This window comes from Dermacentor albipictus, chromosome 5, assembly GCF_038994185.2.
Source record: "Dermacentor albipictus isolate Rhodes 1998 colony chromosome 5, USDA_Dalb.pri_finalv2, whole genome shotgun sequence".
Taxonomy (NCBI): Eukaryota; Metazoa; Arthropoda; class Arachnida; order Ixodida; family Ixodidae; genus Dermacentor; species Dermacentor albipictus.
Genome location: NC_091825.1, coordinates 153,977,516 through 153,989,535, shown reverse-complemented (window position 1 = coordinate 153,989,535; position 12,020 = coordinate 153,977,516). Strand labels below are relative to the sequence as shown.

General features: G+C 44.9%; 1 protein-coding gene across 4 annotated transcripts in view; it reads right to left on the bottom strand.

Moving 5' to 3' along the window:
* Window positions 1–12,020, bottom strand: part of LOC135902333 (midasin) — a 369,755-nt gene that overhangs the window by 142,761 nt on the left and 214,974 nt on the right. For all 4 annotated transcript variants that reach the window (XM_065432311.1, XM_065432313.1, XM_065432314.1 and 1 more), the window contains 3 exons: window positions 8,157–8,413; window positions 6,253–6,366; window positions 5,869–6,032 (listed from right to left, as the gene is read on the bottom strand). In XM_065432311.1, the coding sequence (XP_065288383.1) occupies window positions 5,869–6,032; window positions 6,253–6,366; window positions 8,157–8,413 (535 nt within the window). The remainder of the gene's footprint in view (window positions 1–5,868; window positions 6,033–6,252; window positions 6,367–8,156; window positions 8,414–12,020) is intronic.

Here is a 12,020-nt window from a genome sequence, read left to right as displayed (position 1 = left end):
ACGAAACTTGATCTGACCAGTACAAACGTCAGCACTTCAAAACATGAACTGCTGCCAACGGTAATGCAAGGTACATTGATGACCAAGCAAACTACTGCAGGTGGCAGCGCCAGATGCACTGGAGACATTCCAATCACTATAAGCCGTTAGTGCTCTTTAGCACCTTATCTATCCACATCGAACCATTATGAACTGTGATCAACTGCACTTTGGTGGTAGCTGGCTGCGAGGGCCTTATCCTAAAGACAATCTGCGATGGCGACACAGAGTGCCAACTGCTCACAGCCTAATGTGCTTTGTCTTCTCACCACTGAGTTTGTGTTGGAAGAGAGATGTGCGGGCCCCAATCCTGAAAGCAATGTGCGATGGTGGCTCAGTGCCGCGAGTGCTGACAGCTTCATGTGCTTTGTGTTCTCACCACTTAGTTCATGCTAAAGCAAGAGGCAGCACGAAGGTGAATTTGTTCGCTGCTGCAACGTTATCTTGAAAACGATCGTCTTGTGAAATGGACAGACGGACAGTTTTGATCGTTGTGTAAGCATGAAATGCTTGCGCATTTAAAAAAAGGATGCCAAAACACGCCGTTAATTCACTTGACAGTATTTGTCTTTAAAGTTCGCATAACCGCAATACAGAAGTGTTATGTGGTTAAGCATACCAAAGAGAAAAAAAGTGCCACTGCTAAGGGACATGGCATGTGTTGCTTAATTTACACAAGTACATGCGCTGTCTCTGGTCACAGTAAAAGAACCAAGATGCCTAATAAGTTTACTGACAGGACTTTAGAGTTTAGGTAGACCACAGCTCTTTTGTTCGTTTTTCTTGGCATCCCCTCGACTTAAAGTTCTTTCATTTTACCGATTTTTTTTTTTGGAAGCTTTCCCAAAACACAGATGCTTTTCCTTCACTTCCCGGGGCACAGCGCGTGCTCGTGTGTAGAATTAAGGAACGCGTGCTAGGTCCCAGGTTAACGGCCTTATAGCTGTGTCACATGGGCACATTTGGAAGGCCTTCCAGTCGATGGCCTTCGAAATGCCACAACTCTATCGACTCAAAGGAGTTGTCGTGCTGCTACACAGCACCTTTGAAAGGCCATTGAGTGGTTCAGGCATTTCTCGCAAAATTGTGCGGCGCTGCGGATCTTTCTTTTCGTTTCATGTCATGAAAAGCTAAACAACATTAAAACCACTTAAAAGCACTAATTTCTTTTATGTTCGTTTATACATATTGAAAAAATTGCTTATACATTGCCATACATATATGTTTAGTTTTCAAGTTGCTGAGTAGCGAAACTGCGGCAACGTTTGTGCCGCTCGATGTGGCTGCCGTTTTGGTGTGTGTTTACACGTTTAAAACTTCAGAGTGCAATGTGACTGCACTCAAAGTCCGCCTGTCACAGGGCCGCGGCAATGTCATCATAAACGCTGCTATTTCGCTTTTGACGGCCTAGGTCCTTAAAGCGGTCCTCCCACAAATCTATGAGGAGCTCTGTTTCGTGCTCTCCTCACAGTTGCCGAGCCTACGATGGGGCGCCTTTTTTTTTTCTTCTGTGGCTGGGCGTGCTCCATTTAACACACACACACACACACAAAAACTCACTCACCCGAGAAAACTTATTCACTGTGAGGTGAAGGAAAAAAAGTGCTACACAACTTATTACGTTAATGATAAAAACACCACTGCAAAACTAATCACGCAGAAATGAAAAAGAAAGAGCAAGAAAGTACACAGGCAAAAAAAAAAGAAAAATGCAGAGAGCAAAATGGCGGCAATATGACGGCAGCCGGAAGTATGGTGGCTAGAAGGAGGAGGTGACGCCAGCGCCGGCATATCTGCCAAGAAAGCGCGATCCTCTCGTTCATGCGCTGCCGCAAAGGCCGCGGTGGCGTTGCGGTCAGCTTTGCGATGCAGTCACGCGGTTGCGTGCAATGGTTGCGCGCGTGTGCAGCTTCCCGCGGTGTGTGGCCGGCGCGACAGCGTTCCTGTTTCTTCGCGGCTGCCAAAGTGTTCTCTCCTTTATGGCAATATGTGTTTCGCTGCTGACATGTTAATGTGAGTGCCGGACTTCGCCGAACAGATGAATTCTACCACAAAAAAACGCGAGGCAGCGTCACTGCTTCGCCCCTGGCTGCACGTCCGGCTACGTGTCGTCGAGGCAGCAGGGAGGGTGCTCTAACTTAGGAGGGTGCGCTAAGTTGCATATTGCTTTACGGTCGAACGTCCTAACTTTTTTATTTAGAGAAAAGTAATATCCCTGCCTCCCCATTTCTTAGTGGGTGTTCAATGTTTAATGTTTTTCTTTCAAATATACACAGAAGCACGTGTAAATGTGATACCTTGTATTTTGAATTACCCTGAATGTATGATGTGCAGTGCTTTGCTATTACTACGATGTGTAATAAATTTTTGCTATGCTTTGTATTACTTGTTCTGAACCCCATTCACATTTTTTAGGAGTAAGCTGACACTTCATATTACTGAAACTTAAGGAGTGGAAGACACCGGCCAAAGAACAGCCAACCATTTTTCTCTCATTTAATACCCCTTTTAATTTCCTTTTTACATATTCCTTTATGCCCTGAGGCAATAAACAACGTTATTTAAAAAAATGCAATCGCACGGACCCGAAACATATTTCCATCCTAATTCTTTTGGTCTGTGTCTCCTACTGTCATCATGCACTATATTGACCACACAGGACTCATTCGGACCCTTCAATTCCTGAAACTGAAAGGATTCGCGAATAACGCTTTAGATACGCCGATGTGTTACGCAGCAGATGTATTGCAGAGGCAACCACTCGATTTTAATGTTTTTGTTTGTGGGGTTTCACGTGCCATAGTGACTCAGGCTATGAGAGATGCCGTAGTGGAGGCATGAAGGACTCTGTAAATTTCGACCACCTGGGATTCTTTGACGTGTACTAACATCGCACAGCAAACGGGCGCCTTGTTTTTCGCCTCCATCGAAAAGCGGCCGCCGCGGCCGAGATGCCATCCCTCATCCTTGGGCACAATAATCGGGCGCCCTAGCCACTGCACCACCATGGCTTAAAATTGCATTCTGTCAGCCGTAGTCACGTTCCACTAGCGTTTAATGAGCTAAAACATTGCTTGCAACATCACTGAAAGGCCGACGCGGTGCGTGCATGGCAGGCCTGCGTCCTTGCATATGCTCAAAGCCAGCGGCGCGTACCATGCATCCATTACGGCCAACACCGCCACCTATGCCCGGCTTGAAATGGAGGAGCGGCTTCCATGCGTCGTTGGCGTCACCTCTCCCTTCTAGCCACCATAGCCGGAAGCACATGGAGTAGAGGGAGAGTGTACTAGACAACATGGAAGAAGGAATGAACACAAGCACGTCGCTGTTGTTGAGAGTATGGGCACTTCGCACATATCAAGTGGCAAAAATACTTTATTGAATAATTAATAACATTCATATATAGGATGTTTAAAGCATGTTGGTTTGACTTGTTCTTTCTAACCGTGAGTGCAAGCACACTGTGAACGAGAGGGCATGTTCATGCTGTTTCCGCTTCAGTTGCTCAAAGGCCATCGAAAGTTCGAAAGAGTTGTAGGGTACCTCGTCGACTCAATAGACTAGTGACTCGGCGGCCTTCCGAACTGCTCGTGTAGCAGCTCAAACTTGAACTTTGAGTCAACTGACTATCAGTTGGAAGGCCTTCCAAATGCCCGTGTGGCACAGGTATTATACACGATAAATGTATGGCGGGTGAAACGAGAGCTCAAATCGCCACAGCAACATCAGAAACAGCCCTGGATGGTTGCCACTATGCTTATTCAGCGTCTAGGTGCTTGTACTGTGATCGGAGACAGCGCGTGCGCGCTTGTATAATTGCGAAATATGTAGTGACATTGTCTCTTTCCCTTCTCAGTATGCTTCACCGCATAACACGGCGGTATTGCGGAGAAGTTTACCAATCAAGTTCGAATCATTTGGCGAAAGCAAATTTTGAGATCGAAATAACGCGTTTGGGCCGATAGAAATGCTATGGGCGTCAGCCATGACCTTCGGTCGAGATTTAACCGAAAAATAGAATCAACTGAAGTTGAATTAATAGAATGTATAAGAATTAAGAGGCTTCCATTCCCGGTAAAAATTGCCCTGTGGTGTTTCACAAGTGAGAACTGCCATTCCAGCTCAACTTTCTATTTTCATTCAGGATATCTTCAAGGCCGCTTCACTACTGCTTCTAGGATTCTGGAAAGCTATGCTAAAGGTGGTATGCGACTACTCGGCTCCAAAATCATAAACAGCTGAATGTTGGCAATTAATTCAGTTGGCCAAAACTGGGATGAGTAGAACTTAAATAAATCACCACTTAAAACTCAATGTCAAAATAAAAAGGGGGGGGGGGAGGAAGAAAAGGCATAATAATTGTTTCTTTTCTTCAGTTGTCCCTCCTTAACATTTTGCTGTCATGAAAGTGTCCTGCACTAGTGTGAGTAACTTTCTTGCCTGCTTTGCAGTTGTCTACGGCTATGTGCCATAAAAGAAATGATTGACCAACAAGCTCGTGAATATGCCTCCAGCAAACTCAGCTCCAAGTGAACAGTTTATGAGTGTTGCAGATTGGGGGTAGAAATTTCACAAGTAACCTAAACGTGTCTACTGGCCTTGTACGAGAGACTTGGACCATAAGACACTGCAACAAAAAAGCAAGCAAGAAAGAAAGAAAGAAAGAAAGAAAGAAAGAATGAAAGAAAAAGAAATACGGAAAGAGAGGGTGTCACTCAGACTTGCCTCTCGGCATCTGAAGAAGATCAAGCAATAGCTGAAGAAAGTCACAGTTTTGCCCATAAGGCAAAGCATTATTGCGATAGCATGTTAGTAAACAGCTATAGGTAGTACATTTAGTAGTTTTATCAGCTGTATAAACTACTGTAAACATTCACTTACTAGCTGAATTAATATGCATGTTGTCAAGCATGCACAGGCAAACAGAACACATCTCACTGAATGACTGTGGACACTCACTGACAGAATGCTGGCGCGATAATGAGTGGCAGCAGCAGCGAATTCCCCTTCATGCTGCCTCTTGCTTCAATGCAAACTAAGCACGCGATAAAACAGCGCACACAAAGCCATCAGCTATATCGAAAAGCACTTCTTGTTGGGCTAGTTGGTAGCTGTTCATTATAAAATATGAAGACGCCAAGTAAACAGACACACACAAGAGAAGAGAACGGGACAGGGCGCTATATCAAGTCGCCTAGCCTTCGAACCCACCACAGATTTCCTCTAAAAAAAGGTGTGCAGGGCCATGCTCAGCTGCAACATGTGCAGCTGCAGCTGGAGCAGAAGAGGTGGTAACCTGCCCCCACATTACCCCCTCCTAATGCACGCACCTTCCTTACCTTCCTCTCTTGCGTGTGCAAGAAGAAGCCACCGCAGCAAGCCACCATCCTGCTTGGCTCACTGTTACATACGCTCCCTCGTACCTACAGCATATAGCATGCGGCTACGATCTTATCATGTTTGGACTTCATTTGAATCTCGCAACAACAACAATCATGGAAATTCGCCTGGAGTGCCCATATACTTACTATCACAATAAAAGCTTGGCAGGCGAAACTGGCAGCCATTCTGAAATGAGCTCTGGAAATAACACCACTTTCCCTTTTCTTTCCTTTGCAAATTCTCAAGCTAACCTCTCTGCCTTCCATTAATGATCTCCCTCTTTTATTTTATTTTTCATGTTTTATCTGCTTATGCCCTCCCAAGAAAGGACTGTTGGGCATAGGTTCCTGCGTAATAAAAATTAGGCAGCAGCACCAGCTGTGTTGTCAAGATTGCTTTGGTGTAAAATCTTAAGCTTTATCTTCACATGCAAATTGGACATACCACAATGACCTAGGGCCACTCAAATTGCTCAGCAGAGTCCTGAGCAGCTGCAGCTCAGAGCATTTGTCCTTCCGAGCACCCACAGCAAGCTGGGATGCCATGGCTGTCTCAGTTATCAGGCAACAGGAAGTTGTCACAATGGGTGTCAAGTATACTTCGTGACCCTGCATCAAAAAGCATTAGAGCAACTTTGAGTCAGTTATGGGTCAATGCTCAACACTCTAACATGGGACACCATGTTTGAAGTATCCATTCATAAAGTAATGCACTTGTGAAGTGCTTTGTTTGACACACGAAAAAAAAAAAAAATCTTACATCTTTGATACTGGATCTGCACCTTCATTCCACTAAGTATTACAACCTGAAAATACTTAGTGCACCTACTTGTAGGCACGCTCTATTGGTGTCTGGCAAACTGTGTGCCAGTGCCACCTCAAGTACTCGTGGTGCATCCCAGAGGCCACACAGGTGCTCCACCCACCAGGCTGTCATTTCACCCTGCAGAGAACATGAAAAATTTTTCAGAGACTCTGTTCTGAGAAGTCGGGCATCTTACATGATCAAGCTGTCACACTTAGTCGCATTTTTTTTTTTTTAACTTTTCTCATGCTCCTGATTTTCTCTCTCCTAACAGTTGTGCCCTATTTTTCCCACTGTTTTTAGTTACCTTTATCTTTTTACAACGTAACTTGCTTAGTCCTTGAACTTCCCAGCTTTGAGATCCCTAAGAATGCCCCATTTTCCTATGTTCGAGAAAGATTCATAAAGGGAAAACATGTTCCCTTTCTGGAAACATTTAATGTTCTCCTAATGCATGTATATGTTTTACATTCAGAACGCAGAATACCACACTGCCAATAAGCACGTGCGGTGTGAGAAGTATAGGAGATGTACAATGGGAAATTTGTCCTCTTACTTTGGTGCCACAGTTTGTAATAGTTGGGTATCAAACCAAGTCCCCAATCTACCTCTTTAACACAACACCAGCCGACCAACTAAAAGAAGTGTGTTCTCCAAATCAACTAATAACGACAGTAAATAATTTCTGCACACTTTCCGTTTCCTGTAGGTGTGCAGGCTTCCTACACTATGTACCGTCATGTCACCTTTGCCCACCTTTTCTTGCCTAGTTGAAAAGAGAGGAGATACAGTATTTGAGAGCATTTAGTTTTGCAAGGCACTGTTTCTTTACAAAAAGTTGCAGTGACGTTTCACTTCGTGAACGTGGGTTACGCGAAAGCATATGGATGCCATGAACATGCACAGCAAGCACCATGCCGTCGAAGCAGAAATGGAAAGGGCGCAAATGTGGTCATGGATGCTACATCAATCTCAATGGTGTGACACCTGGTGTGTCACAGGGAAAGCGCATATTAATACAAATGCAAAGAAGAGATGCGTGAACATGCACAGCGAGCAGTGCAGCGTTGAAGCACAAACGAAAAGGGTGTGGACGCGGTCACGGATGCTACAGTGAACTCTGTGGTGCTACGCCCAGTGTGACACAGGGAATGTGCATATTGCTACACATGCAAAGAAGAGATGCCGCGAACATGCACAGCAAGCACCGTGGCGTTGAAGCACAAACGGGAAGGGTGCGAACGTGGCGATTCTCTTCTCCACCTGCAGGCACCTTCCTCCTCCGGCGCTCGCTTCTCTTGCAGGGAGAAACATAATCTCGCCGATTTGACAGATGGAGCTACACTTGCACGTAAAAAATGCAGTACCAGTACCATAAGCTAAGGAGAGATAAAAGAGCACATACGTGGGGCTGCAACTTCCAGCTAATCTCAACCCAAAACTACACAAATTCAGTCACACGCTTGAGAAATCTTGACAAACGTTGACTAACATTTCACCTCCTCTCCTCAACCCTGTGTCTTGATTCTTTAAGAATGAAATAAGTAGATGCAGTGATCAAATTAGTCCTTTCATTTTCATTCATATGCTTCACTAAAAATGCAGTTTTACGTACAACACGAAATGAATTAAAGTTGAAGCAATCACATGCATTGACAGTATTTTAAAACATGCTATGACCAACATAAGAGCATGAGAGCTTGTACTTGTTACATTGCTGCAGCACTACAGTTTTACATCCTCTATCAACAGTTTTTTTGGAGGAGCTAACCGACAACACATAGTGCCATGTCTTCAAGGTATGTACCTGTGAACGATCCTTTAGAGCCATTTTTACAGCCACGGCATGTAATGGGTGTTCCTCTATCAACAGTTTTTTTGGAGGAGCTAACCGACAACACATAGTGCCATGTCTTCAAGGCATGTACCTGTGAACGATCCTTTAGAGCCATTTTTACAGCCACGGCATGTAATGGGTGTTGAAATTCCAGTGACGGGAGGGCAGCGTTATGGCCACTCAGGCAAGCTCCAAGTACTTCACTCTCGTCGACTAACTGTAGCAGACATCTGAGTGCAGACACAGGGGTCAATGCGCTGCCTGGTTGCACTGCTGCAGTATCTTCTTCAGAGTCATCCTCTTGTTTTGGGGCACATGCAGATTCCAAGTTGGCTAGAGCAACTTGTCCTGCAAATAAACCAGAGCACCTGAGCACAACACATCCTCAGCACATCTCTAAAACAGAAGATTTAGAGATGCTCTCTCCTGTACTTTCCTTACTTCACATTGTTTTATGTCCTATCATACTATGACAAAAGATTGTTGAAGCAAACCTGCCTTTATGCAATTTGATAAGCGGCTCAGAACACTTGGAGAAACACGATAGCTGACTATTCCTTCAGCGCAAGGGGGGAGGGGTTCAACATTTTTTAACCTGATCAAGCACAGACTTGGGAGGGGAGAAGGGGACGAAGTGGGGGCAAGAGATGTGCACCTGTCTGCGTTCTCCCCATAACACACGTCTCGTCTACCATTGCCATGGCTGCTCATAGCTGTCCATATGCGGGCCACACACCATATCTTCGAGGTGATCGGCAGCAAGTGCAAAGGACCAGCCAAGATGGTTGATGCCTTGATGCGCATTGCATTCCCGCGCGTCTATTGTTGGCGGTCATGTAATCTAAAGTTTCCAAGACATGGTCCGAAGCATGCTCTCGTGTTGTTATAGCAAGCGAGATCTGTTCAAGTTAGCCCGAGTACACACAACACCGATAAAACTACGAATCTTACTTTGTGTGGTTGCCTCCTTACTATCATAATCAATGCTCTGCCTTTCTGGCAGTAAAATATGTGTAGCTTCTTACCCTTTCGTTTTAATTTGTGGATACCATCTGATGGCAGATGCAGGCACTAAGTACAATCAGCCATGACATTCAAAATTTACCAACACTGTGCAACGCAAAGTACTTCAGAATAACTTCTTTTTGGGCAAGTTGTAGTAGCACTCGTCTTTCCTTTCCTCTTGTTCCTCTCACTGTAACCTTTTGTTTTTGAGTTTTTGCGCTACAAAGGTCATGTTGTGCAAAGCAACACATGTACACAATGCACACTGTGAGCCATGCTGATTCATTGCTCTCAACACAATCTGCACCTCACGTGCTGGCGCTCATAACCACGCTACTATGGCCCAACCTTTTTGCAATTTGTTTATAAGTGCTTATTGACAAGATACTCTCCCCTAGGAATGTTCTGGGATTTCTTGTGACATTATTTTTACTGCTAAGGCTTTAAAACCTCAAATTAATGAAATCCGCGATTTAATGAAGTTTGTCACTGTAAGTACAAGTTCATTATATCAGGGTTTGACTGTATACGGTTGCCAATCGATAATTCAGACACCGGTAACTTGGACAGCTCCGTGGCACCATCACTGGCCCCATAGACTTTATGTATAGAGGCGACTCAAATTTGGGACTCCTTACAGCGCATCGTGCGATAAATCGGACTACGACTGCACAGCCATGCGCTAATTTGGCCAGCGACTGGAGCAGAACTGGAGATAGTTTCATTCTCATATGTTGCCAGCATGGTTGTCGGCCATTTCGCCAATGCCCTTTTGGCACCAGAAACTATCAAAGCCTAGTCGACCTGGTAGTCACCGACCGCACCCAAACTGCATGACAAGCCAAGCCATAAAGTTGTAAAAGCTCTGCACTATTTCCAACTTGCGCGATTTGTCGTGCGAGTTCCGTTCTACTTTCACATCCACTATTCATGGCTGGCTGAATTCGTTGCTAATGTGGGTGCATTACTAGAAAATCATGGCCACGAACTGCCTAGTCTAAAGGCAAGCGTACGTGGCCATAGCAACACAATGCCAAACATAGGCCATATTTTCGGACTATTATTTTTAACCCGATAGTGTTAAGGGCCCCGTGTCACAGAAAATCCGATGTTGGTGGCATTGGTGGTGGTGGTGAAACTTTATTTCTGAAAAGGGTCCTGAAGGACACCCGACTGTTCATCAAGGTGTAGAGGGCACTTCCCATGTTGGGATGGGGAGCCCTAGGTTCTCCACCGCTTCATGGGCCTTCTGGACAGCCCAAAGTTGGTCTTGTAGCTCACTGCTCCTAAGAGCACCGTCCCACTTGTTCTTGTCTTCGAGATAGGAGGCCTGCATCGCACATCCCCACAATGTGTGTCCCAAGTTCACATGTCCACCACACTGTGATCAACTGAATGATCCGTTGTAGTCCGAGTTGTCCATCAGAAAAAATAATCCCGAACAACAACTGCACAGGCCCTCCACATGGCGCATAGGCATTGCTGAACTAATTTAATTTCTCAAATGCATCAGAAAATTCGCAAAGTACGACTTACACACGACCTACAAACATGATATTGTCAGATTGCAATTTTAATATATGAGAAAATGATTTGAATAAACGAGAAAACATCATTTTGTTACCCAAGAACTCAAGCACAAACCCCTTTTTCCTTGCTTACGGAGGTATAAGCCATTGATGAGTCACTGCTCGTAGCCTCTGCCTTACAGGGGCATGAGCCACTGCTCTGCCCTGCTCTGCTGCCGGGATCAGCCCACCATTGTTTTCTATGGGGCGCCGTGTCACAGAATATCCGCTGTTGGCGTCAGTGCCAATGGGGCCCGATAATGCTACTGCGCTTCACTCTTTAAGGCAAAGATTAAGTGTTCTCCAACTTTTTGACGATACTTTTATTTTCACTATACAGTGAAACCTCGTTACTACATACATTGCATTAACGAACTTTTCAGAAATCCCCTGCTGATTTCTTATAGGTTCAATGTAAAAATATTTCAGTATTACATACTTCAGAATACCGGGCTTTTCAGAATAACGATCGTTATTCAGTTTCCCTGTGAGGTTAACGCCTCAGTACTAAGAACTAATATTCAAAAATCTGGGGATTCTTAGATTTGTGTGTATCCTTCACAGCAGCCGAAACAGTAGGCCAACAGACGACAAGGCGCGGAGCAGACGTCGCAGCACAAGGTTCAAAAAACATGAGACGGTGCCCAACAAAAAAAGAATGTGGGCAAGCGAAGGTGACGACGCATCAAGTTTTGCGAGCACATGCTCTGCCCAGAAAAGTGTCGCCTAGCAACGGGGGCATGTCTTTTCAGTTTTTCTGCAGCGGTTCTAGATAAGCGCGCAGTAAAATGTAACCTCCATGCTCGTGGGTATGCCACAAGGTCACACTTAGCACTTTCCAAATGGTGTCGTTTATGCGCACTTGTACTTTGACATAGTTCAGGTGTCCACCTCAAGCGAGACAGTTGCGGTGCCCATAGAAAGAAATGTGAAAAACAAGTAAAAAGCAAGAAACATTGCACTTTGGAGGCTACATGGAGCTACCTTTTTGTCGGTAGTTTTCTCAGCATCAGCGTCCGGTTTGCGCTCGTGACTCTTATTATATGGTGCATTAGAGGTCAACAGCGCGTGCCGAGCACGAACAGCAACGTTTTCGTCGATAGCTCATGTGATGATAACTTATGAACTGATGCGTTGATGAGTGGCATGGTTAATTCTGGAGCTTTCACTATAATGATCTTTCAGAATAACGAACAATTTATTGCGGTCTCCTGAAGTTCGTTATATCAAGATTTCACTGTATTTAGCACTGACAGCGTGCTTCGCACTATGTAAAAAATGCTGCAGCTCCTTGACACCGATGCGTCTTGAGATAGTCATGTGCAATTAAAGGTAACCCCAAAAGAGACCATCTCAGAATACGACCCACCTTTTTTGGCACT